The following is a 26,382-nucleotide window of genomic DNA, read 5'->3' on the forward strand; positions in this document are numbered from 1 at the left end:
ACGTATTTGACACCTTCAACCATTAAAACAGAACAATAAAATGCCAAAATGGGAACAGAGAAGCTTTGAGAAAGTCCAGTGACTGGTATACTCGTCATGAAACATAGACGAATTCTCCTTCACGGAGAGAGAAAAAAAAACAAGAGTAGATCGTAAACAAAATGACATGTCATGCTTTATCAACCAACAATATTGAACTCCCAACAAATCCAGAATACGTGTTATTTTCGAGGGGCGTAGTAAAAAAAATGTTCAAGCTCCAGAATGACAGACTGGTGATGTTGTGAACTGGCCATCTTTGTGAGCGTGGATAAACTGCTGGGGCAATGGGTGCTCTACCTACAATCATTAGGAGAATATTAGAAATACAGGTATGAATGAAACACAGTGTTCATCTTCTAATCTTCTTCGGAGTATATGAAAATATTCAATGAGATGACTGAGTTGATTCAACTCTAGACTATGAGTTACAGCTCAAATCAAAATAAGTGCTAATAGTTTATAACAATTCTCTCAGTTGTCAAAAAATGTTTTACAAATCAATCTGGTTGTGCCACTTCTGAGATGTTTCAGAAGTGATTATAGACGCATTTGCACATGCAAAATGCTTCATCTCACTAAAACTTAGCTATCGATTTAAGACTTGTATAAGTATGAGAAAATCATACCTACAACTACAGTGTTAGAATTTTGGGACCATAATTATAATTATAAATGTCTAATGTCATCAATTAAATAAGTCATAATTTAATGTGATCAAATTTATGATTAAGGAATATGACTTAAGGGTTTAATTGTTATGAATAAATTAATGTTGATTCGACTCTAGACTATGAGTTACAGATCAAATCAGAATTAGTGTTAATGGTTTATAACAATTCTCTCAGGCGTCAAAAAATGTTTTACAAATCAATCTGGTTGTACCACTTCTGAGATGTTTCAGAAGTGATTATAGACGCATTTGCACATGCAAAATGCTTCATCTCACTGAAACTTAGCTATTGATTTTAAGACTTGTATAAGTATGAGAAAATCATACCTACAACTACAGTGTTAGAATTTTGGGACCATAATTATAATTATAAATATCTAATGTCATCAATTAAATAATTTAATGTGATCAAATTTATGATTAAGGAATATGACTTAAGGGTTTAATTGTTATGAATAAATTAATGTTGATTCGACTCTAGACTATGAGTTACAGATCAAATCAGAATTAGTGCTAATGGTTTATAACAATTCTCTCAGGCGTCAAAAAATGTTTTACAAATCAATCTGGTTGTGCCATTTCTGAGATGTTCCAGAAGTGATTATAGACGCATTTGCACATGCAAAATGCTTCATCTCACTGAAACTTAGCTATTGATTTTAAGACTTGAATAAGTATGAGAAAATCATACCTACAACTATAGCACTAACATAAAATTATATATAAAAAATTATAGTGGTAGAGCAATCTTTCACATTGTTTATGGCTATTGATTTTTTAAGATTTATCATATGGCAAAAAGATGATTCGCTCACCCCAGCACCTCCGTCAATCCACCCCAGGACCAACACGAGGGAGGTAAATCATGATAACTGAAGTAATAAGTGGGCGGGTGAGTGAGTTGTCCGAGGTACAGAGATTTACGTCCTACCAGCCCCCGAGGTTCGACCTCATGACCTGAAGTGGCCAACCATCAAACACTTACCACTTCAGCTGAGCCCGTGGGGGCTTTTTAAAATTTATCATGACTACCGCTTGTGTATGAACTATGCCAATCAGTTAGAGATGATTTGGATCTTGTTGGGAATATAATCAAAATCTCACTTTAATCAAATTGAATTAAAAAGTTAATCAAATTGGATCTTAAACTTAATTTTTCAAATAAACCCAAACTAAATGAAGCCCATGTTATTAGATAATGTTTTAGTAGATAAGATTTGACCACGTTATTAGATAAAGTCTTATCCGATAAGACTTGACCATATTTTATAAAGTCTTATTAGATAAGATTTGTCCACGTTTTAAAAACAAACTTATTAAATAAGACTTAGTGGCAACGAATATATCTTATCTAATAAGATAACCCTAAAAGCTAGGGTTTTATCTTAACTTATAAATATACATGGTAGCTAGTACTACGGCATATGATTTTTAAGATACTCCAATTGCTGTTGTGCTCGTGTGGATACCACTAGAGGCGCGAAAGTTTTGATCACGCTCAGATTGGCCTGACTCTTCGGATTCGCAATGGTTTTACGCATCAAGAGGTAAAATACTATACCAATGATATAATTAGAACTCGCATGGATCTTTGGTGGGTTCCCTATTATGTTGTGTTTTATATTTAATTTTGTTATGAAACCCAACAGTGGTATCAGAGCCACTTGCGAATTCGATTACATCATTTTACGGTTTGTTTTATATCTGATATAAACGAACATCTTTATTATGATTATACAAATGATTTATGGGTGCTTTGATTTTATGGGTGGTTTTGATGAGTGTTTTGATTAATCTGGTATAAAATAGTAGTGATTGTATCTTTATGTTAATTCATGGTGGGTTTATGACAATTGATATCTTTGCGGTAATCTGTTGTGAACAGATCGCGAGATATTAATTGTTATGTTAATAAGCGAAATTGTGTTTTGATTACAATAATGGATCAATCTATTTTGAACAGTTTGTGAAATTCGATTGTTAATATCAAAGGGAACTATGACAACAACTCATTTAACAAGTTAAGGAAAATTATACCGTCGGCAAGGGTGCTATCTCTTGGACCTGCCAGCGGCATTTCCTTGAATCCCATATGGTTTCGCCACATAAATCATTAATTGAAATCATAATAAAAATGATGTTATAAAATTGATACATGTGATGTATGGCATGGAGTATGGTTATGATCCTTTACCCCAATATAATTGGATTGTGTGTGTTTATTGTAAAATTAATACGACCTGCGTGTCGTGTCTTTTATCTCCTCATCTCTAGTTGTAAAATTTCTCTTCTCATCTAACTCCCCTCGAATGTAACTTGAGATTTCTTCTAGTTGTATAATGTACAAATTAGAATAGTGCTATTATAGTACAAGATGGAAGGGTTATAGTTGAGGAGAAGGAGGCCAACAACACAACATCCAAAGAAGAACTCGGAGAAGATGCAATTTCCTTAGGTTGACAACCGAGGAAGCACTTGGAGAAGATGCAATTCCCTTAGGTTGACCATTCGATCCTCTCATTAGTTTGAGAAGTTCAAATTAGATGGGTCATAACCATATCACGTTTATTTTCTGCTGGTGCGATGTATGACTGTATGCCTACCAAAATTTGATACTCATTATTGTCTTGATCAATAGTAAACAGGTTTACCAAAGTAAAATGTCTCTATTTATCTTGGTAGAATGCGATAGGATAATTGTGATATCCAGCTTGTCAAACATTGGGTGTGACTTAACTAGGTTATCTCAATAAGATTGAGAACTTAGAGGCATAAAGTTAGGAAATACACTGGGCAAAGAATAAATTGTATTGTTCATCTAATTATCCAAGAGTTACATTCAATGCAATTGGTAAATGTTATCCACCTAAATAACCGAGATAAGGTAAAATATGAATCTCGGCACACTAAAATGTAAATACTATTGAGTTTGGGGCTAGTAGTGTGGGAACACTATGTTTGCCCACATCCATGACTTGCTACTAATCTCTATTGAGTTTGGAGCTAATAGTGTGGGTAAACTATATTTGCCTACATTTATGACTTGTTCCTACCCAGCCTTACAATTTAATGGAAAAATTATTTAATTAAAGACCTAATTAAATGAATCTATTTTATGATACTTATTGTTGCACTTATTATGGTTGTATATTATCATGTTTGTAAATACATCAAATACCCTATTATTGCGATCTATCCTTGAGAAAGATAAGCTCAATGGAGTTAATTTCCTGTACTGGTATCAAAATTTGAGAATTGTCCTCAAGCAAAAAAGAAAACTATATGTCCAAGAGCAATCCATTTCTGAACCACCTGCTTCTATTGCCTCTCGTGCTGATAAGGATGTTTATAAAAAGTATCAAGATGATGCATTAGATGTATCATGTCTTATGCTTATGACCATAAACTCTAAACTTCAGAAGCAACACGAGAACATGGATGTTTATGATATGGTTGAACATCAAAAGCGACTATATTAAGAGCAAGCAAGGCATGAGAGGATTGAAGTATCAAAAGTCTTATTCTTATGCAAGATGACAGAAGGAAGCCTTGCAAGAACTCATGTTCTTAAGCTAATTGGATATGTTGAGAACCTTAATAGGTTGGGCTTCCCATTAGGCCAAGAGTTGGTCACTAGCTTACTTCTGCAATTGTATAGTAAATTTGTCATGAATTACAATATAAATGAAATTGACAAGTCGTTGCCTGAGATGTTAAGCATGTTAAGAACTGTCGAACTGAATCTTAAGAAGACCAAGTCCAATACCATATTAATGGTGCAAAAGGGCAAAGGAAAATGCAAGCCCAAAGGTCAAGATTCAAACCAAAGGAAAGGCAAAGTCTTCTACATTGAAACCCAAAGGCTGGAAGAGGAACTGCAAAGTATACTTACAGAAATAAAAAAAAAAAGGAAAGTGAGACTTCCACCTCAAGTATTTATGTTATAGAAGTCAATTTATCTACTTCATCATGAGTATTAGATACCGAATATGCTCTCACATTTGTACTAATGTGAGAATGACAAAGGGTGAAGTGGGTGGACCTACGAGCTGACAATGGTGCAAGAGTTGCTGTTATGATTATAGGATCCTAATTTTTAACTTTGCCTACTGGCATTATTTAAAAACTTGAGAATTGTTATTATGTATCTGCTTTAACTAGAAATATTATTTTTATTTCTTGTTTGGACAAGAAAGATTTTTCATTTATAATAAAGAACAAATATTATTTTATTTATTTAAATGATATGTTATATTGTAGTGCATATTTAATAAATGGACTCTATGTTCTAGACCTTGAAAACTCAGTATATAATAAAAATACAAAAAAATTAAAATTCAATGATTTAAATAAACATATCTCTGGCACTATCACTTGTGTCATACAAATGAGTGGTATCAGAGCCACTTGCGAATTCAATTACATCGTTTTATTGTTCATTTTATATTTGATATAAATGAACCTGTTTATTATCATTATACGAATGATTTATGGGTGCTTTGATTTTATGAGTGGTTTTAATGGGTGTTTTAATTAATCTGGTATAAAACAATAGTGATTGTAACTTCATGTTAATTCGATAATATAAATGCTATAATTTGATTCCATTCAACTAATTAATCAAACAATGGTGGTTTTATGATAATTAATATCTTTGTGATAATTGTTTGTGAATGAATTGTGAGATATTAATAATCGAAATTGTGATTTGATTCCAATAATGGATAATATGTTATGAACATTTTATGAAATTTGATTGTTGATATCAAAGGGAACTACGTCAGCAACTCATTTAACGAGTTAACAAAAGTTGTACTGCCACTAGGGCTGCTGCCCCTTGGACCTCACCGGGGAGCACTGCCCCTTGGACCCCACCAAGGGCACTGCCTCTAGAACCTTGTATGGTTTTATCACATAAATCATTAATTGAAATCATAATAAAAATGATATAAAATTGATACATGTGACGTATGACATGTTGTATGGTTATGACTCTTTATCCTAATATGATTGGCCCTAATATGATTGGATTGTATGTGTATGTTGTAAAATTAATACGGCTTGTATGTTGTGCCTTTTATCTCCATATCTTTATTTGTAAAATTTCTCTTCTCATCTAACTCCCCTCGAATTTAACTCGAGATTTTTTTCTAATTGTGTAATGTACAAATTAGAATAGTGCTCTTATAGTACAAGATTGATGGGTTATAATTAAGGAGGAGATCAACAACACATAACATCTGAGGAAGCACTAAGATGCAATTCCCTTAGGTCGATAACCGAGGAAGCACTTGGAAAAAATGCAATTCTCTTAGGTTGACTTTTCAATTCTCTCATTGGCTTGAGAAGTGTGTATTAGATGAGTGATAACCATGTTATATTTATTTTTTCTTGTGTGATCTGTGTTGATATATGTCATGCTTATATGATGTATGTGGTTAGATGAGTGATAACCATGTTATATTTATTTCTTCTTGTGTGATCTGTGTTGATATTGTTGGTGCAACCTTAGGTCAAGGTTGACCTGGTTGACCCGACTCGAGTTGACGTGACTCGAGTTGTATTTTGATGTTTGACTTGGGAAGATTGTCGGTGCAACCTTAGGTCAAGGTTGACCTAGTTGTGTTGCATGTTGATGTTTGACACTCGTGAGAGAGTTCTATTCTTGATGTGGGACAAGAATAGATGTTTGGGAGATTATTGGTGCAACCGTAGGTCAAGGCTGACCTGGTTGACCTGATTCGGGAAAAGTCCAAGTATGGAGACTTGGCACGGAAAAGTCCAAGCAGGGAGCTTGGCCCTGGAAAAGTCCAAGTATGGGGACTTGGCACGGAAAAGTCCAAGCAGGGAGCTTGGCACGCGAAAAGTCCAAGTATGGAGACTTGGCACGGGAAAGTCAAACAGGGAGTTTGCACGGGAAAAGTCCCAGTGAGTGAAGCCAGGCGGTGGAAATCCTGGTGAACTCGGTGAAAATCCTAGTGAGTGAAGCTAGGTGAAGGTGAAAGTCCCGGTGAGTGAAGCCGGGCATTCGGGAAAATCCTGGTGAGTGAAGCGGTGAAAATCCTAGTGAGTGAAGCTAGGTGAATGGGAAGTCCTAACTGGGATGTTAGGCGGTGTCATGGTGAGTGAAGCGGTGAAAATCCTAGTGAGTGAAGCTAGGTGAATGAGAAAGTCCTAAGTGGGATGTTAGGCGGTGTGGAAAGTCCTGGTGAGTGAAGGTGGAAAGTCCCGTGAGTGAAGCAGGCGGTGGGAAAGTCCTAAGCGGGATGTTAGGCAATGTGGAAATCGTGAGTGAAGCCGGTGAAAGTCCGGTGAGTGAAGCGAGGCAAGGAAAATCCAGATGGATCGGGGATGATCGGACTTCGGTGTTGGAAAGTCCAAGTAGGTCAAAGGATTGACCGGACACTTGGCGAGGAGTTCTAGCAGTCAAGGGTGACCGGATGTTAGGGATGAAGTACCAATAGGTCAAGGTTGACCGGATATTGGTTTGAAGTCTTGGGACTTGGTTTGGGCAAAACCAAACTCGGATCGGTCACCGGACCGATCGGTGATCTCTGTTGCTCGATCGGTGCGGTGGTGATCGGATCAACAAGCTCTGTTCGATTCTTGATCGATGCGGTGACCGATCGAGTTAGTTCTGATCGATGCGCGCCGATCGGAACGATCAGAGGCGCAAAGAAGTTCGGGAGAAGAGAAGCCTGATCGGTCTACGGACCGATCAGGAGGTTCCCTGATCGGTCTGTGGACCGATCAGGAGCTTCCCTGATCGGTCCATGGACCGATCAGAGACGGAACAGAAGCGAAGTTAGGGAATGGATCGGTCTGTGGACCGATCCACATGGAGCCTGATCGGTCCACAGACCGATCCAGGCACTAGCCGTTGCGACACAACGGCTAGATTTCTTCTGTGTTTTCTTCGCTTTCTTCGCAGGTTATAAAAGGAGGGCTGCTGCTGCGAGCCTACTTCTTCTTCTTCCTCCTTCCGATTGCTAAGTGCTGCTGTGCTTGAGCTTTGTTGAGCTCGTCCAAAGCTTCGCGTGAGCTTTCGGCTGGGTCACCTGCTGTTGTAGGCGCTTGGAGCTGTTGCTTCATCCAGTCGACAAGAAGGCAAGCTAGGGTTATTACATTCTTGTATTGTACTTAGTTTTCTTGCTGTATTCTTGTACTTCTGTTTATCTTGCTGTTGCAAGACATTGTGGCGAGGTTTCTCCACCCAGAAGGAGTTTGATTTAGCCGGTTTTCCGGGGACTCATCCACCGACGGATTGATAGGCTTCGTCCACCTTACGGACACGCCGAGGAGTAGGAGTTTCATCTCCGAACCTCGTTACATCGACGAGTTTGAGGTTTGATCTTTCCGCTTTCGTTTCTTTGTTTTATTTTCCGCTGCGCTAACCTAATCGTAGGAAGAAACGAGAAAGATTGGGGTCGGCTATTCACACCCCCCCTCTCTAGCCGCGAACAAAGGATCCTAACAAGTGGTATCAGAGCGAGGCCGCTCTTCGACGGATCAACACCCGGGGGAGCAAGGGCTAGAGATGGATCTCTATGGAGAAGACATCACCATTCCACCCTTCTACGAATGCGGCGACTTCGCGTATTGGAAGGTAAGGATGAAGTACTTTCTTATGACTAACATAATGAATTGGTTTTGTGTACAAGAAGGTTTTACTCCTCCGGTGGATAAGGAAGGAAAACCACTTGAGAAGGAGGAGTGGACAAGAGAACAAATTCACAAATCCGAAATCAACGAAGAGGTAACGAGAATAATTGAATTTTCATTGCCTACTAACATCTTGTGTAAGATAGGTTACAACAATGCCAAGGAATTATGGGATAACTTGGCCAAGTACCATGAGGAGAGCTCCACTTCAAGCCATGAAGAGGAGCCTAGTGAGCTAAGTAGCTCACATCATGGAGGGAGCGAATTGGGAGTTGAGGGCTACTCAACATCCAAGGAAGAAGAGGAGGAGAGTTCCTCTTGTTCAAGATCGGAGCAAGAAGAAGATTCTACCTCCGGAAGGGATGAAGGAGAGAGTCATCCTTCCCAAACCCTAGGTAACTCAAGCATTTTAGTTTCAAATAAATTACATATATTATGCTTTGAGTGTAGGGAGTATGGACATTACAAGAGCAAATGTCCAAAGAGAGTTAGGAAGACTCCACCGGCGCCAAAGGTCAAGGTAGCCGGAGTCCCAACACGCAAAGGCAAGAAGCACGTGGTGTGCTTTCAATGCAAGCAACGGGGACACTATAGGAGCCATTGTCCGAGGGGGAGGCAACCTCACAAGGGCAAGAGACCGGGCACATCGATAGGGGGAGCTAAGGCAAACCCTAAGGTATCTTTTAAGGCTCATTCGTGCAAGTCTAGTAGGATACATGCTAGTAATTTTATTGCATTAGTCAATAATGATAAGCATGTTAACACTAGAAATCAATACATGTGCTTAGGTGCTAAACATGTCAACCTAGATAGGGATACTACTAGGAATGCTAACCCTAGGATTAACACTTCTAAGGTTAAGGAAAACCTAGGTAGAAACCCCAAATCAACTAGACACATGCCTAGGAATGCCTCAAAGAAGAATGACAAATCAAAAATTGAGGTATTAGAGAAGGAGAATCAAGTCTTGAGGTCAAGACTTGATACTTTGGAAAAGGCTCTTAAAAACTTGGAGAAGTCATCTCTAGGGTTTAAGGGTCAAAAACCAATGTCCAAGGACAAAAAGGGTTTGGGTCACAAACCTAAGTCCCAAATGGTCAAGCCCACCTATCATAATGTTCCATTCGATTATGGAACAAAACCTAAGGCTAGGAAGACCATTACCAAGGTCACAAGGAGTCCCCTATAGTTGACCTTGATGAGACCTAAATGACCAAGGCTTTAAAGCCTAAGAGGGTCATTAGGAGGGTTGCTAGGGAAGTCATCCCTAGTGAATTTTTAGTGAACCCAATGAGCTCAAGTAGGTATTGGGTTCCTAGGAGCATTTTCTCTACCCCATAGATGGGTTAGAGAGTGTCAACTCCAATAAGAAGGGTAGTTAACCCAACTTTGAGGAAATTGACACTCAAGGAACATTTTCAAGGTGTTTGGGAACCTTTGAAAATGAAATGGAATAATCTTTGTCATTCACTCCTTGGAAGAGTAAGTTGTGCCAAAGTGAGAATATATTAATCTTACTTTAAATTGACACAATTTTGAAAAACCTAGAGAAATATCAAATTGGGATTTTGATATTCTCTTAGGTAATCAAGGCAATCCGGGCCTTAACTTAGAAGTGCTACTCTTGTAGAATTTTAAATGGTATAAATCAAACAAGAGATCAAGAAATGCCAACTTGGGTTTTGACATTTTCTTGGAGCACTTTGGGCAATCTAGGATTAGAATTTAAGTTAGCTAAGTGATTAAGGATACTTAGATAGGTAATCTAGGTATTTTATTTGTGTTAACTTACCATGGTTGTTTGCCATTTGCCATGTCATGACACCATATTTAATTTATGATCATTTGAAATGTCATGATAATGCTTAGGTTATTATATGTCATGCTTTATTTAAGTTTTCAAGCTTTATGCCATGACATCATGACATTGGCACATGTTTTTACTTATGATATCATTTATGACATGTCATCATCTCTTGCATTAATAATCAATGAAATTGATTTAAGGATAAAAACACATTTTGATATTGAGATCAAAGTGTAGTTTAGAAAATGCATGAGAACTTAGCCTAAGTTGACCTTAACCCATATCTCACATCAAATTGACTTGAATGTGGTTTGATACACCTTAGATGTGTGTGAGATATTAGGATCATGAGTTAGGATCAAGGTGCATAGTTCTTGTACCTAGATGAGCCTAATTCAAGAAATTGGGGATCATAGGGAAAGCTTGTGTACAAGTCATGTACATTTAGCCCTAAGATTGTGGTCCTAAATTAAAAGGTTTAAAATCATTTTGAAATTGATTTGGAAAACCTTGATGAAGCCATCTTAGTGATTGCATTCATCATTGAACATTGTGATACAAAGTTGAGTTAAAACTTGAACTATTTCAAAGTTTTTGAACTTTGTATCAAGATTGAAAAATGGAAGTTATTTTCATAGAAAACTATTTTTCCATGATTGTATATGTTATGAGGAGTGTATCCTCAAAGTTTCATAATTTTTGAAATTTTCTGGAATTTATTAGGGGTTTCTGAATTTCGGGAGAGGAAAAATCAGAAATCCCTGTGATCAGTGTCTGGATCGGTCGCTGGACCGATCCAGGGAGGGCTGGATCGGTCACTGGACCGATCCAGAGTGCTGTGGATCGGTCTGGTGACCGATCCAGTGAGGTCTGATAGCGTGCCAATGTGCTGAAATTCGACTGCATGTCTGAAATTTCGGCTGAAAGTTGGTTTTTAGATTTCTAAAGGTTTGAAACTCTCCAAGACATTGTTGGTGCAATGGTCAAGGGGGAGTTGGCCTTTAGGGGGAGTTTTAACTATTAGTCAAGGGGAGTTGACTTTTAGGGGGAGTTTTTACTCTTTGAGGATTAGTGATATGGGATTATCACTAAGTGGACTGTTGAGCTTAGTATCAAGGGGAAAATAAGAGTTTCAATGAAAGGTATGGGACTTTCATTAGGAAGAAACTCTTGACCTTGATACCCTCCTTATTCTTTTTGATGTGTGTCAAAAAGGGGAGAGTGTTCATTGGAGAATTATTGGAGAACCCAAGTTAGGTTATCGGTTTAACCTAAGCTAGGGGAAGATTGTCAAGGAATGTTCGAGGAAGAACATTGGAATACTTTTTGATGTGTGTCAAAAAGGGGGAGAATTATTAGAGAACCCAAGTTAGGTTATCAGGTTAACCTAAGGGGAGAATGTCTAGAGAATGTTCAAGGAAAGAACATTGGACATTGGAAGATGGTTGGAAAACCTAAGTTAGGTTATCGGGTTAACCTAACTTGATTATGGTTTTGTCAAACATCAAAAAGGGGGAGATTGTTGGTGCAACCTTAGGTCAAGGTTGACCTGGTTGACCCGACTCGAGTTGACGTGACTCGAGTTGTATTTTGATGTTTGACTTGGGAAGATTGTCGGTGCAACCTTAGGTCAAGGTTGACCTAGTTGTGTTGCATGTTGATGTTTGACACTCGTGAGAGAGTTCTATTCTTGATGTGGGACAAGAATAGATGTTTGGGAGATTATTGGTGCAACCGTAGGTCAAGGTCGACCGTTGACCTGATTCAGGAAAAGTCCAAGTATGGAGACTTGGCACGGAAAAGTCAAGCAGGGAGCTTGCCTGGAAAAGTCCAAGTATGGGGACTTGGCACGGAAAAGTCAAGCAGGGAGCTTGACGCGAAAAGTCCAAGTATGGAGACTTGGACGGAAAGTCCAAGCAGGAGTTTGGCACGGGAAAAGTCCAGTGAGTGAAGCCGGCGGGAAATCCTGGTGAGTGAATCAGGTGAAAATCCTAGTGAGTGAAGCTAGGTGAAGGTGAAAGTCCCGGTGAGTGAAGCCGGGCATTGGGAAAATCCTGGTGAGTGAAGGCGGTGAAAATCCTAGTGAGTGAAGCTAGGTGAATGGGAAGTCCTAAGCTGGGATGTTAGGCGGTGTGGAAAATCCTGGTGAGTGAAGCCGGTGAAAATCCTAGTGAGTGAAGCTAGGTGAATGAGAAAGTCCTAAGCGGGATGTTGGCGGTGTGGAAAGTCCTGGTGAGTGAAGCCGAGGCGGTGTGGAAAGTCCCGTGAGTGAAGCAGGCGGTGGGAAAGTCCTAAGCTGGATGTTAGGCAATGTGGAAATCCTGGTGAGTGAAGCCGGTGAAAGTCCCGTGAGTGAAGCCGGGCAAGGAAAATCCAGATGGATCGGGGATGATCGGACTTGGTGTTGGAAAGTCCAAGTAGGTCAAAGGATTGACCGGACACTTGGCGAGGAGTTCTAGCAGTCAAGGGTGACCGGATGTTAGGGATGAAGTACCAATAGGTCAAGGTTGACGGATATTGGTTTGGAAGTCTTGGGACTTGGTTTGGGCAAAAACCAAACTCGGATCGGTCACCGGACCGATCGGATGATCTGTTTGCTACGATCGGTGCGGTGACCGATCGGATAAGCTCTGTTGATTCTTGATCGGTCGGTGACCGATCAGTTAGTTCTGATCGATGCGGCCGATCGAGACAACGATCGAGGCGCAAGAAGTTCGGGAGAGAAGCGATCGGTCTACGGACCGATCGGAGGTTCCCTGATCGGTCCATACCACCGATCGGACTTCTGATCGGTCCATGGACCGATCGACCGAACAGGGAGGAATGGATCGATCTGTGGACCGATCCACATGGGCCTGATCGGTCCACGGATCGATCAGCACTAGCCGTTGCGACACAACGGCTAGATTTCTTCTGTGTTTTCTTCGCTTTCTTCGCAGGTTATAAAAGGAGAGCTGCTGCTGCGAGCCTGTTTCTTAGTCTTCTTCTTCCTCCTTCCTGTTGCTAAGTGCTGCTGTGCTTGAGCTTTGTTGAGCTCGTCCAAAGCTTCGCGTGAGCTTCCGGCTGGATCACCTGCTGTTGTAGGCGCTTGGAGCTGTTGCTTCATCCAGTCGACAAGAAGGCAAGCTAGGGTTATTACATTCTTGTATTGTACTTAGTTTTCTTGCTGTATTCTTGTACTTCTGTTTATCTTGCTGTTGCAAGACATTGTGGCGAGGTTTCTCCACCCAGAAGGAGTTTGATTTAGCCGGTTTTCCGGGGACTCATCCACCGACGGATTGATAGGCTTCGTCCACCTTACGGACACGCCGAGGAGTAGGAGTTTCATCTCCGAACCTCGTTACATCGACGAGTTTGAGGTTTGATCTTTCCGCTTTCGTTTCTTTGTTTTATTTTCCGCTGCGCTAACCTAATCGTAGGAAGAAACGAGAAAGATTGGGGTCGGCTATTCACACCCCCCCTCTCTAGCCGCGAACAAAGGATCCTAACAGATATATGTCATGCTTATATGATGTATGTGATGTATGTAATGCATGTTAATTTAGTAATTTTATTAAAATTAAGTCACTTACGTTGCCTACCAAAATTTAATTTCATTACTGCCTTGATCAATAGTAGACAAGTTTATCAAAATAAAGTGTCTCTATGTATCTTAGTAGAATGCCATTAGATAATTGTGATATCCAACTTGTCAAACATTTGGTGTGACTTAACTAGGTTATCTCAAGCAAATTGAGAACTTAAGGCATAAAGTTAGACTTATACATAGTGATGTATATGACCCTTTTAATACAACAGCTAGAGGAGGTTACCAGTATTTCATTACTTTTACTATGATTTCAGTAGATATAATTATGTGTATTTAATGAAACACAAATCAAAATAAAAAAAATTCAAGAATAAAGTACAAAATTAATTTAGAAGAGGTATTAAAATACTTCAATCAGATCGAGCTAGTGAATACCTAAGTTAAGAATTTCATGATCATATAGTTGAGTTTGTAATTATATCCCAACTCACTCCACTTGGAACATCATAATGGAATAGTGTATCAGAAAGGATGAATCACACTTTATTAAATATGGTACGATCAATGATAAGTCATGCAAATCTTTCTTCTTCTTTTTGGAGACATGCTCTAGAGACTGCTGCTTTCACAATGAACCATGTTCCATCTAAAGCAGTTACAAATACGCCATATGAGATATGGACTGGAAAGGGTACCAAAATATCTTTTATGAAGATTTGAGGTTGTGAAGTTTACGTTAGACGCCAAGTCTTAAAGAAAATGACCCAAATATGATAAGTGCTACTTTATAGGATATCTCAAAGAAACAAAGGGATATTACTTTTACAATTCTACACAAGGCAAAGTATTTGTTGCTAGAAATAATATTTTTCTAGAAAGAGAATTTATTTCTACACAACTAGTGGAAGAAAAGTAGATTTCGAAGAAATTTGAGATACACAAATTAGCACTGATACTTTGATGGAACCTGAAGATGCACCACAAGATGTTGTGGATCATGAACTCATTGCATCACAAGAAATTATGGAACAACTTATTCAAGTAGAATAAACTCTATGTAGATTTGATAGGACACATCGCCAAATCTACATATTCTCTTCTCTTGTATGCCCACTATGATGTAATACTTATCGATCTAAACGAGTCTACATCCTATCAGTAGGTTAGAATGAGCTCAGATTCTGAGAAATAACTAAAGGTCATGAAAATCCATGTATATAAACCAAGTATGGACTTTGGTTGACCCACTTGAAGGAATAAATCTCATTGGGTGCAAATGAGTTCTTAAAAAGAAAACTAACATAGATCATAATGTGCATACCTTTAAAGGGCAATTGGTAGTAAAGGGTTCAAGAAAATTCATGGTATAAACTATAATGAAGCATTTTCACGTGATGCTTAAATCCATTCGGATCTTGTTTGCTATTGCATCTTATCATGATTATGAGATCTGACAAATGGATGTCAAAATTATATTCCTTAATGGGAATCTACTCGAGGATGTATACATTGTTAGGAGCAAAAGGGATTTAGATATCTCCACAATGACTCTTGTGCACAGTCAGCGGTTAGACCTTCTAGTAGTCTGACTCTGATACCAATTGTTAGAATCAAAAGATTTCAGATATCTCCATAATAGTATGATATTGCCGACTTTGGACCTAAACTCTTATGGATTTATTTGGCTTTACCCAAAAGGTCTCATATCAATAGAGATATCTTATAAATCCATGCCCTTTTTCATGTATTTACAATTTGAGACTTTGATTGTATTCCCAACAATCCTCCCCTCAAATGAAAGACCACCATTATTCGGGCCTCCTCTCGAGCATCGAGTCACTCTTAACTTACTCAGGCCTCTCCTCAAACATCAGGTCATTGACTTGCTTAGAGTCTCCCCTACTTCGTTCAAGGTTCCACCCACATGGTTCGATATGGATCATGACAATAGCTCGTGCTTCTTCCGACGGTTAGTCTGGTGAAGAGCGACCTTGCCCTTTTGGTCATAACAATTGATATAAAAGCAAGGTCACTCTTCACCTGACCAACCGTCAGAAGAAGCACGAGCCAGAGTCATGATCCAGATCGAACCATGTGGGTGGAACCTTGAACGAAATAGGGGAGACCCTGAGTAGGTCAGTGACCTGATGGTTGAGGAGAGGTCCTAAGCAAATCAAAAGTGACTCGATGCTTGAGGGGAGGCCCGAACCATAAGAATAATGATGGTGCTTCGTTTGAGAGAAGGATTGTTGGGAATGCAATCAAAGTCCCACATTGAAAATAATTAAAAAGATCATGGATTTATAAGATAAAGATATCTCCATTGGTATGAGACCTTTTGGGTAGAGCACAAAAATAAATCCATGAAGGCTTAGGCCTAAAGTGGACAATATCATACTATTGTGGAGATATCTGAAATCTTTTGGTTCTAACATACATGACACAACATGGGGTTTTGTTGATCTAAAGAATGACAGAAAGGTATGTAAGTTGCATAAGTTCATTTATGGATTAAAACAAACATCTAGAAGCCGAAATCTTTGATTTGATGATGCGATCAAAGAATTTGGTTTTATTAAGAACAAAGATGAACCTTGTGTCCACAAAAGAATTAGTAGAAGTACAATTATCTTTCTCATTTTGTATGTGGAAGACATACTTATTGGAAATGATGTTCCTGTCCTATAGTATGTAAAGACTTGTTTTGGAAATTGTTTCTCAATAAAAGACTTAGGTGAAACTGCCTATATTTTAGGTATTAAAATCTAAAAAAGATAGAACTAAGAGATTGCTAAGATAGATCTAAGAGATTGCTTGGCATAAGTCAGACTATATATATTGACAAAGTGTTTGCCATCCAATATTCTAAGAGAGGATTCTTGCCAATGTCACATGGAGTGAGCCTTTCTAAGGCTCAATACCCCTCTTCTAAAGAGGAGAAGGATTATATGGATAAGATTCCTTATGCATCTACTATTGAGTCTATCATGTATGTCATGTTTTGTACTCGTCTTGATGTCTTGTATGCATTAAGCATAACAAGCAGATACTAGTCTGATCTGGATGAAAGCCATTAGACAGTCGTTAAGAATATTCTTAAGTACTTGGGAAGAACTCAAGATTATTTCTAGATATATGGAGGAGATGAGGAGCTCGTTATAAAGGGTTACAACAATGTCAGCTTCCGAACTGATAAAGATGATTCAAGATCGTAGTCAAGGTATATGTTTTGCTTAAATGATGGTGCTATGAGTTGAAGACACAGTTGCTGATTCTACCACAGAAGCTGAGTATATTGTTGCTTCTAATGTAGCAAAAAAGGTTGTTTGGATCAGGAAGTTCATTACAGAACTTGGTCTAGTCCTAGCATAGTTAATCCAATATACTTCTATTGTGATAATAACGGGGTTATTGCTCAGGCTAAGGAACTTAGGTCTCATCAATGATCCAAATACATACTTCGGCGGTTCCATCTCATTAGCGAGATTACCGATAGAGGAGATGTGAAAATATGCATAGTACTGAAAACATTGTAGTCCCACTAACGAAGACTTTGACATAGAGGAAGCATGATGGTCACACTAGGTCCTTAGGTATTAGATACTTCAGTGATTGACTCTAGTGCTAGTGGGAGATTGTGATGAGATGATTGATATGGGACTATTGTATCATATTTTAATAAAAGACGATATTTTATGTTTATTATATTTATTTATATTTGTGCAATTTTAAATAAATATAATAATGCCCTAGAGTGGTAGGTTCTATTTTATAACACATGAATTAGTTGAATTGATTGTGAGAGACTATAGATATATATCGAATACTACTCTCAATTATTCCTTGTCAAGTATTAATATACAAGGGCAATATTAATGCATTGAGACTAGCATGTACGCTAACTGATAATTTAATCTCATAAGCCATGGATATAAGATATCAAGTTAACACATGAGTATATATTAAAGAATATATATTGAATTGACCCTATGAGAACGTTTCATGAATTGTTATATGAGTGCCATAAACATTCTTATAGTGACTATTAGTATATATAGTCGTTTGACATAAAGTCACTACGGTTTCCTACATAAGGAGTTGCATACTTTAGTATCAATAAACGTCGCAACAATGTCGATTATAAAGTCATTCACGGGCTATGTAATGAGTTATGAGAAGGGATGTGAGTGATGTAGATGGAATTTGTCTCTTCCATATAACAGTAGTGATATCTGTGTGTCCCTTGATTAAGTAGGACTACTGAAATGCATGTCCAAGCTCAAATAAGTCAATATGTGATATTGAACTTATTTGGTTAAGTAAATTTACTTAGAGATTAAGAAATACATAGATTGATAAGAGGATAATACGATCTATGCCTCGTAAATCAATTTAGATATCATGGACGAAAGGACTAAGTTATACAATAAAATAGTCATAGACAGATTAGGTTGAATCTATGACATTTTCGTCACTTGGGTAGTAATGATGCATTGCTAGATGCCGCTCATTGCTTGTGTCTTTAAAATGTGATTTTTAGAGTCACTGCTAATGTTACAAGAATCTATTGGGTCACAAGAGTGTATCAATTTTGAAGTTTGTTTTATTTTAGTATAACTAAAATAAAGTATGCCTAAATTTTAAGTCTGAAATTAGCTTTGGATTTTAAACTTGTTAGATTAATAGCGATCCTCGTTTGAGGAGAACATTGTTGAGAATATAATTAAAGCCCCACTTTAATCTAATTGAATCTTATTGGATTAATGAGTTAATCTAATTGTATCTTAAACTTATTGGATTAATAGTTAATCTAATATTTATTTAGGTTTTTCAAATAAATCTAAAACAAATGAAACCCACATTATTAGATAATGCTTTAGTAGAAAAGATTTGACCACGTTATTAGATAAAGTCTAATTAAATAAAACTTGACCACATTTTATAAAGTCTTAATAAATACGACTTGATCACGTTTTAAAAAATCTTATTAGATAAGATTTAGTGGCGCTGAACATGCCTTATCTTAGGGTTTATCTTAACTTATATACACGGTAGCTAGCATTATGAGCATGTGATTTTTGAAAGACTCCAATTGTACTTGTGAGACGTGTGACGGCTATGTTCATGTGGATACGACTAGAGGCGCGAACATACTGATCACACTTAGATCGGCCTGACTCTCCATGTTCGCAACAGTTTTATGCATCAAGAGGTAAAATCTTGTACCAATGATGTAATTAGAACTCATATGAATCTCTAATGGGTTCCCTATTCCGCTGTGTTTTATATTTAAATTTGCTACGGAACCCAACAAATACAACCGATGAACTAAATAATCCTTGGTACAAGAATTATGATGATGCTAATATAGATACCACTTGCTAGGTAAGATTTCAAATAAATATCTAAATCAGAATAAATTGCTAAAGGAAGTCCTATATAAAATCCTGATTCTTTATGAGCTCCCATTAACAATGAATATGACCAAGTAAGAAACACGCTCTTATTGAAGAAAAAGGAAACTTCTCACTGTCGTACAAGGAGAACATAATTTGACCAATATGTTTTTTTTACAGGAGATGTCTTAATTATTTCTAAAATTAAGCAGAATATTGGGGGATACTATACGGGTGTTTGGGAAACCAATTTGGTATTGAATTTAAATTCAATTTTTCAAACTTACAACTGAAACTCAATAAACAAACAGGTAGTAAAGTAGAACAAAATTATAATTACATTGGAATAACTGGAACATTAAGAAATTGAAGAATCTTACCCAGTCATTATCAGGACCAGCGCCTGGGACCAATACATTAATGTCACTTGACTTAGCTGTAGTTATAGAAGCTCCAAGTGAGTCACTGCTCAGATACAATTGGCAGCCCGAAGTATTGTCTATCGATATAGTTGGTGCAGAACACTGGAAACACAAGCATAATTCAGAAAAGCGACAATGTAACAATACTAGTAAACTAGAGAACTAAAGACAGTCAGGAAGGGATCTACAGTGCAAACGTTTAAGAAATCTACTCAATTAGCTTCCAGCTACAATTGTCAATTATATGTATTGGTTTTCTCATTATGAAACCATAAAACTTGACTCTACTACATGCATTCTTCTCAGTATGTTTCAAATATAGGATGAATGGATCAAGTTTCTAGAGCACTAAAAGAAATAACAAAACAACTTTGAAATTTGTCATTTCTAGAACTGGCAAACTAAAACATGGGATATGCAGTTGCACTTACTAAAATATACAGACAATCAATGATGAAATATTGTCATAGGTATTATATTGAATATAACCCCTCCATATGAAAGAGGAACATCTCCTCTAATCTAGGAACATGTATAAAGCCTATCTGACACTCGTCAAGCTAGAACCCAGATGTTTTGCTTTAGTTTCTTATTTTATGTTTGCTATTGTTGAATTTTTATTTTACATGTTTTTATTTATGTTTGATGAATCCATCAGTATAAAATGCAGTCTGACTATTCTGATTCAACCTCCAATTTTCCAGAAGTGATCCCATTGTAATACACTTTTATAATTCCAGCTTCTGGAAATCCAAAAAAATATACACAAAAAATGTTATCGTACCTGACATTGCACTTCAACACCATTGCAATTCACGATTTCAAAAGCAGCTACAACCTCCTAAAGACAAGCAGGAAGAAAAAATAAATAAACACCATATCTTCATTGTCGTATTGATACAAGGTGATTGAGGAAGTCTATGCACAAGCATATTTTGTACTAACCGTGAACAAGACCCCCATCTTGGTGCATTTATCAACAGTTATGTTGTTCACTTTTCCTGCATAACACAATCAGGGGGGCAAATAAATAAATATCAAAATGGGACCATATTACGTTCTATATGTATACATTATTGCAAATTACACCAAAACTCAAGATAAAAAATGAAGAATTGCCTTTGACTTGTAAAACTGAATCCTTGCACCCGTATATGTATACAGACTGCTTTGTGTCGCAATCTTCAATAATCAAGTTCTTATTTCCAATGTGATTTTCAACTGCCCATCTGCCCAAAATATTTTTAAAACAAGAATCTCCATGGAAAAATGTTGAACATTGAAAGACAAGGAAACTGAAAACTAGTAAAGCTATAAAAGATTGAGAATTTTAGGAAGTGGAAGCTAGCCTCACTTGCGTCCCATTTGGAGCTCCAACTTGGAGGATACTTTGGTGTTTGTAATGGAACTGGCACGAGTACCTTTTTCAACTGACACCACTACACCAGTTCTATCAACTCGGTTTTTACTCTTCATGTCATCTGTAACTTTTCTCAAGCCTAAGAAATACAGAACAAAATCAGTACATTGGGCTATCACCAGGTTAAGGAAAAAGATAAAAAACAAAGACAAAACTGAGACTTTAAACAATGCACCAGCAGTTACTGATTGTCCTGAGCTGATTGCTTCAAAGACAGCAGACATTCCTTCTCTAGGACGTGATTGTACAGTTCCTGGGGAAATAAGTGGACCTGTTGGAGGTGGTGGTGCACTAGGGCTGTTTGATGTAGGAGCTTTTAAGCTTGAAGAAGATGATGGCAGCACGGACACAGATGTACCCCAAGCAGGACCCAAGGGGTAGAAGTTCTTTACATAGTCACGCAAGCCAGGTAAATACAACTCCTTCAATGATTTTGCCCAATTTATATGTTCTGGTTCCTTGTTCTTATACTCCACAAGAATCTAAATATTCAAAAAGGGATATTATTTCACTCGAAGTTAACGAAATTGATGAATAAACCCACTAGGTGATAAATTGCCTATAACAAAATGATTATAGTGAGGTAAATTAGTAAGAGAAAATAAATTTCCTTATCAAAAAGAAAAACAAATAAATTTGTTGTATTATATTTGTTAAGTCGATGACTTATAGACTAATATATTGAGTCATGCATTACATTATAATTGTAAATTATAGGACTTGATGCACCTGAACTAGGTTAGGAACTAAATAAACTTAATGTTAGGACTTCAACAAAACTACTTTGCAGAGTATAACATACTGGATTTAGTTCTCATCAGTCGTGCAAAATTGCTGGTTTTCCTTAGGACTGTTGTGGCATACAAAAGCTAAGGGAGGTGCAATAAATTGGAGAGTCCATCAGAAGTTGTCATCAATAGGGTTTATGTGAACAATTGGTTGTGTATTTTTCTAATTGCAGAAGGTACAGCACTTGTTGGCCACCTTTGTCAGTCTCTAAAACCCACCTTTGATTGTCAAATATTGGGGTTCAATAGATTATGAAGATAGAAATACGCAGTTGACTATAAACAACCACATACTAAAATAGCATGGATATTGATTACATAGAAAAGGAAGTAATATATATATCACAAAGCACATTGATATGCTTCTCCATCATAGTAGTAGGATACTTGAAAATAAGAGAAATAGAGAACACAAAATGAATGTAGACTTTCTATAGTTCTATCCCTTTTTATTCATAAAAAAAGACTTTAAGTGCAAATCTAACTGCTTTAGCTTATGGCTTATCCATAGAAATTTTCCATCCCCAAACAATCTTCAACTATCCATGTTAACCAGAAAAGGAAAAAGGAGAACGCTGAAATAAATGAATCTTGATTCTTAATCTAAAAATTTTTTGTCACTGATTGCTATATACACCACTAAGTTTTCAGCTCTATTCTTACCTTATTACTGTAGAATTCTGCCATCTGCCAGCTTTCTTCCACATGTGTGATTGGCATTCTCATGCCTGGATGTTTGCATATTTAAGGATTGAAAGAAAAACTGGTCAAGAATCATGTGTTGAGAAATTAGTATATACGCCACAAGAACAATGAATACTAGTACACTGACCACAGTCTTTTCCTGTGTAACCTATCCAAGCCAGAGCTGTTAAACCATCAGCAACTGCCTTCAAATGATTGAAATATTCAGATCGTTTTCCTTCAGTGAGGTAATTGGCTTTGGCGATCACATTATTAAGTGGCTTCAAAAAAGCTGCCATACCGGCAACACCTGGATTCTACAGGCATCAACTGAAATTTCTAAGCTCCATGGAACTAGATAGATTATGGAGAAAGCCCACACTCCCAGTCATTTCAAGTTGTTATTATATAGTGTAGTAGAAATAGTATATAGTGTATACAGAAGAAAAAAAACTGTTGGTACAATATCACTTTGATTCCCAATAGAAAGATTTCAATTGTATAACACTAGAATTTACATTCTCAGTCATTTCAAGCTGTAAAACTGTGCAACTAAGAACCTTTTACAACAGAAAAACATAGCAGCACCAGTCAATAACTTAAATTGTCAAAATTGGATCTAGTTAGTTTGTTGTAAGCCATTGAAGCAAATGTACATTGAAAATCATGTGCAAATAATGTTGCTTAGATTGTCTTCAACAATTCAGAGGAAACAAAATAAATAGACTAATTTGTTGTACCATTTCAGCAGGACAGAAAGAATCTCCCCTCAGGTTTCACTATCAGAGGTGAAGGCATATGGAAGAACGTGGGGATCGATTGACCTTAAAAAAAAATTCGATTTTGAATTTTCAATATAATCAATTTTTATTCAGGAAAGGTGTTCACAATTTATTATTGCACACATTTTATTGAAAAAAAAAAATCTCCCCTTGCCAGTGTTCCTGATGGCACAAGAGTAATCACTCAACAAAAACAACAAGAGCATAAAATTATACGAATTTCCCAAAAAAAAAAAATGAAGAAAAGTGAACAGATATATAACTTATACACACTCGAAGAAAAATGGAATGCAATGGAGCGCGATCAGGAAACATTAAATACAAACTGTGTTGGAGGCTGACCGACCTGGCAGTGCTTGGACTCGACGATGAGCAGCTTAAGCACCGAGAACGCCTCCTCCACCACCTTCGTAGCGTGGAGAACCTCCCCACCGATCTTACCCGCGGCTTCCAAGACCCGTCCCAAGAAACCCGAAACGAGGTCGTCGAGCGCGGAGATGGACGGATCCAGCACCGCCTCGTGGGAAATGCCTCTGGACGACGCCTTGGGGGCGGGTGGCGCTACGGAGAGCACCTCCAGCCGAGCCACGGCGGACTCCAGCCTCGTCAACAGCTCTTTCTCCATACTTCGTTTCCTAGGGTCGGAGCCGAGTATCGACCTTTCTCCTTGTGTCTGTCTTCCACCAAGGCGGGAACCTCTCTCCTCGAAGCGATGCGTGTGAATCGCGATGGTTCGCACGCGTTTGGCAAGGGGAATGGTTTTGTTTGAGCTCGATCCGCGAGTTCCGTTCGCCCGGCCTTCTGGAGACCCGCGTTTTTCGGGCGTTGACACTAACCGAATCCGAATCTGAACGTGTATATATATATATATAAAATTATTATGCTATGGATTATTTCCTATCAATTGCTATGGATCTTGTCATGTCATTTTCTTTTTAATTTTTTAAAAGTAACTTTTTTTCTTTTCCTTCGTTCTCGCTGAAACAATTAGTTCTTACCTAAACTCATCGCACAACTCCGCCCACTAGTCACTCGCCCGGTCGCCCACCGCCTCAGGCCTCCGGCCGCCTAGACCCACCCCAATGATATATCATGGGGGGAAGGTGAACCCTTAGGAGGATCGCGACATGGATTCCAACCGTGATTGCTGATGGATTCCAGCGAGTTAAGCACGGTGGGCGGGCGACGAGGCTGGCACGGTGGGCGGGTGGTCGACGGGTGGCGTGCGGCGAGGTTGTCATGGTGGGGGATCGCTGCATGGATTCCAGCTCGATCGCGCCGGATTCCAGGCGCGATCTGGCTTGATCGCGGCCTGAATTCGACGCGATCGTGACTGGAATCCGATCATTGTCAGACATAGGCCGGTTCACGGATGGATTGTAACCGGAATCCAGTCGAAATCCGACGCGATCAGGCCGCCACGCTAGCGATCGCGATTGCGGCCGGATTTCAATCGGATTGTCGCTGGGATTTTGGATGCGATCCGGCCGGCGGTGGACGGATGGGCGGTGGTGGGCGATGGGCGGGTGGCCGGCGGCGAGGCTGGCACGATGGCGCCTCTGTTAGCTTGTCACTGCGAGTCTTGGCGCACCGGGAGGACCTCGAGAGAGGGTGGCTCACGTGGTCGCGAGTCCGTCGTGTTCGTGGCGAGCTAGGGCACAATTTTGATCCATTGTGGCGAGAGAGAGAGCAGGCGCGGCGAGAGAGAGGAGGATCGCGAGGCTTCGACGGCGACGAGAGGAAAAGAAAATAAGGAAAAATAGGATAATGCGATAAGAAATAATGAGAAAGATATGTCACGTGAGTTTGTCCATATATATATATATATATATTAGCTAACACTAGGTGTCTAGTTCTCTGCACCAACTAATCTTGAGATGACTAATCTAGTTCCATGGAAGTTTCTTACTAATCATCATAGTAAATTTGGAAGTGCTCGTAATTGGCAGCCCAACAATTCTCACTAGTTTGTAATCTCACTAGAAGAAAATTATTGGTGCAATCATCCTTAATTAAAGTTGACCAGTTTGACTAAGCTTGCGTTGGTCCCAACTTGAGTTTTGATATTTGACAATGCATGAGAGAAAAATCAAGTAGGTCAATGTAGGACTGATACTTGACTTGAAAATTTCTAACTGGAGATTAGACAATAGAAAGTCCTGACAAGGCTAAGCAGTGGAAGACCTAATTAAGAACTAGGAAATGGAAAACCTAGCAGAGCTAGGCAAGGGAAAAATCCAAAGTGGGCCAAAAGTTGACCCTACACTTTGCACAAGACCGTAAGTTCAAGTAGGTCAATAAGGACTAGACACCTGACACGAGACGGTAAGTTCAAGTGGATCATGGAGGACCCAACATTTGGTACGAGATGAAAAGTCCAAGTAAGTCAAAGGTTGACCAGACAATTGGTAAAGAAACTCTAACAGGTCAAGGTTGACTGAATGCTAGGCAATGGGAAGTCCCAATAGGTCGCGGATAACTGAATGTTGGGCAATAGAAGTCCTGGTAGATTGAGGTCAATCGGATACTAGACAAGAGGTTATTTCAACATCAAAAAGGCTGAAATTAGGGTTAGTAATTGATTGCTAGGAAGTGGAATCAATTAACAAACCTTAAACCTGGAATTTTGGGTTTACTGCTTGAATTGATTAATTAGTCTGATCGATTGAGCAGTGTTAGGCTGATTGACTAATCAATTGGGAGTTTTTTTGTGGAGTACAGAAGATACCAAAATTGATTAGGGCAATCGATTCTGGCATCACCAATCGATTAAACAATTTTCACGAGGAAACAGAAAGGTACTGAATCATTTGGGGTAATTGATTTAGCATGGTCAATCAATTGGGATAATCGATTGGGAGTGTTTTCTCACGAAAATAGAAGGCTTTAGAATCGATTCACGCAATCGATGGGGAAACTATCAAACCATTCGTATGACTTACCAATCAATTGGTTAGGAGAAAAAGAGTTGTTCTGCATGTTTTAAACGATCGATCTGATATGACAATTGATTGGGGCTAAGACCAATCATTTGGGAGATATTTTCCAACCGAAAGGAACCCTATAAAAGTGGTTCTCGTGGACATTTCGAGGAGCCAATTCTTGAGGGTTTGGGAGGCAAGTGTTGCTATATTTCGTACCACTAAGAGGTAATCCAAAGGAAGAAAAGAGTAAACAAAG

General features: G+C 38.4%; 1 protein-coding gene across 1 annotated transcript; it reads right to left on the reverse strand.

Annotated features, from left to right (window-relative positions):
* Positions 1-5: 5 nt before the first annotated feature.
* LOC121981239 (cyclase-associated protein 1-like) lies at positions 6-23,954 on the reverse strand. The gene is made up of 10 exons (XM_042533671.1): positions 23,549-23,954; positions 22,569-22,737; positions 22,400-22,464; positions 21,124-21,430; positions 20,883-21,027; positions 20,648-20,757; positions 20,474-20,529; positions 20,313-20,369; positions 19,487-19,630; positions 6-339 (listed from the first exon to the last, which is right to left on the reverse strand). Exons 1-10 carry the CDS (start codon positions 23,825-23,827, stop codon positions 253-255), a joined length of 1,419 nt encoding a protein of 472 aa, XP_042389605.1. The 5' UTR covers positions 23,828-23,954; the 3' UTR covers positions 6-252.
* Positions 23,955-26,382: the final 2,428 nt, after the last annotated feature.

The sequence above is a fragment of the Zingiber officinale genome, chromosome 1B (assembly GCF_018446385.1).
Source record: "Zingiber officinale cultivar Zhangliang chromosome 1B, Zo_v1.1, whole genome shotgun sequence".
In the NCBI taxonomy this organism is placed as follows: domain Eukaryota; kingdom Viridiplantae; phylum Streptophyta; class Magnoliopsida; order Zingiberales; family Zingiberaceae; genus Zingiber; species Zingiber officinale.

Excerpts from the sequence above, each read along its gene's own strand:
- LOC121981239 (XM_042533671.1), bottom strand. The coding sequence starts at position 23,827 with ATGGAGAAAGAGCTGTTGACGAGGCTGGAGTCCGCCGTGGCTCGGCTG. Across the intron at positions 21,028-21,123 it reads AGGACAATCAGTAACTGCTG|GCTTGAGAAAAGTTACAGAT; the intron begins GTGCATTGTTTA and ends TGTATTTCTTAG. Across the intron at positions 20,758-20,882 it reads GAGCTCCAAATGGGACGCAA|ATGGGCAGTTGAAAATCACA; the intron begins GTGAGGCTAGCT and ends TATTTTGGGCAG.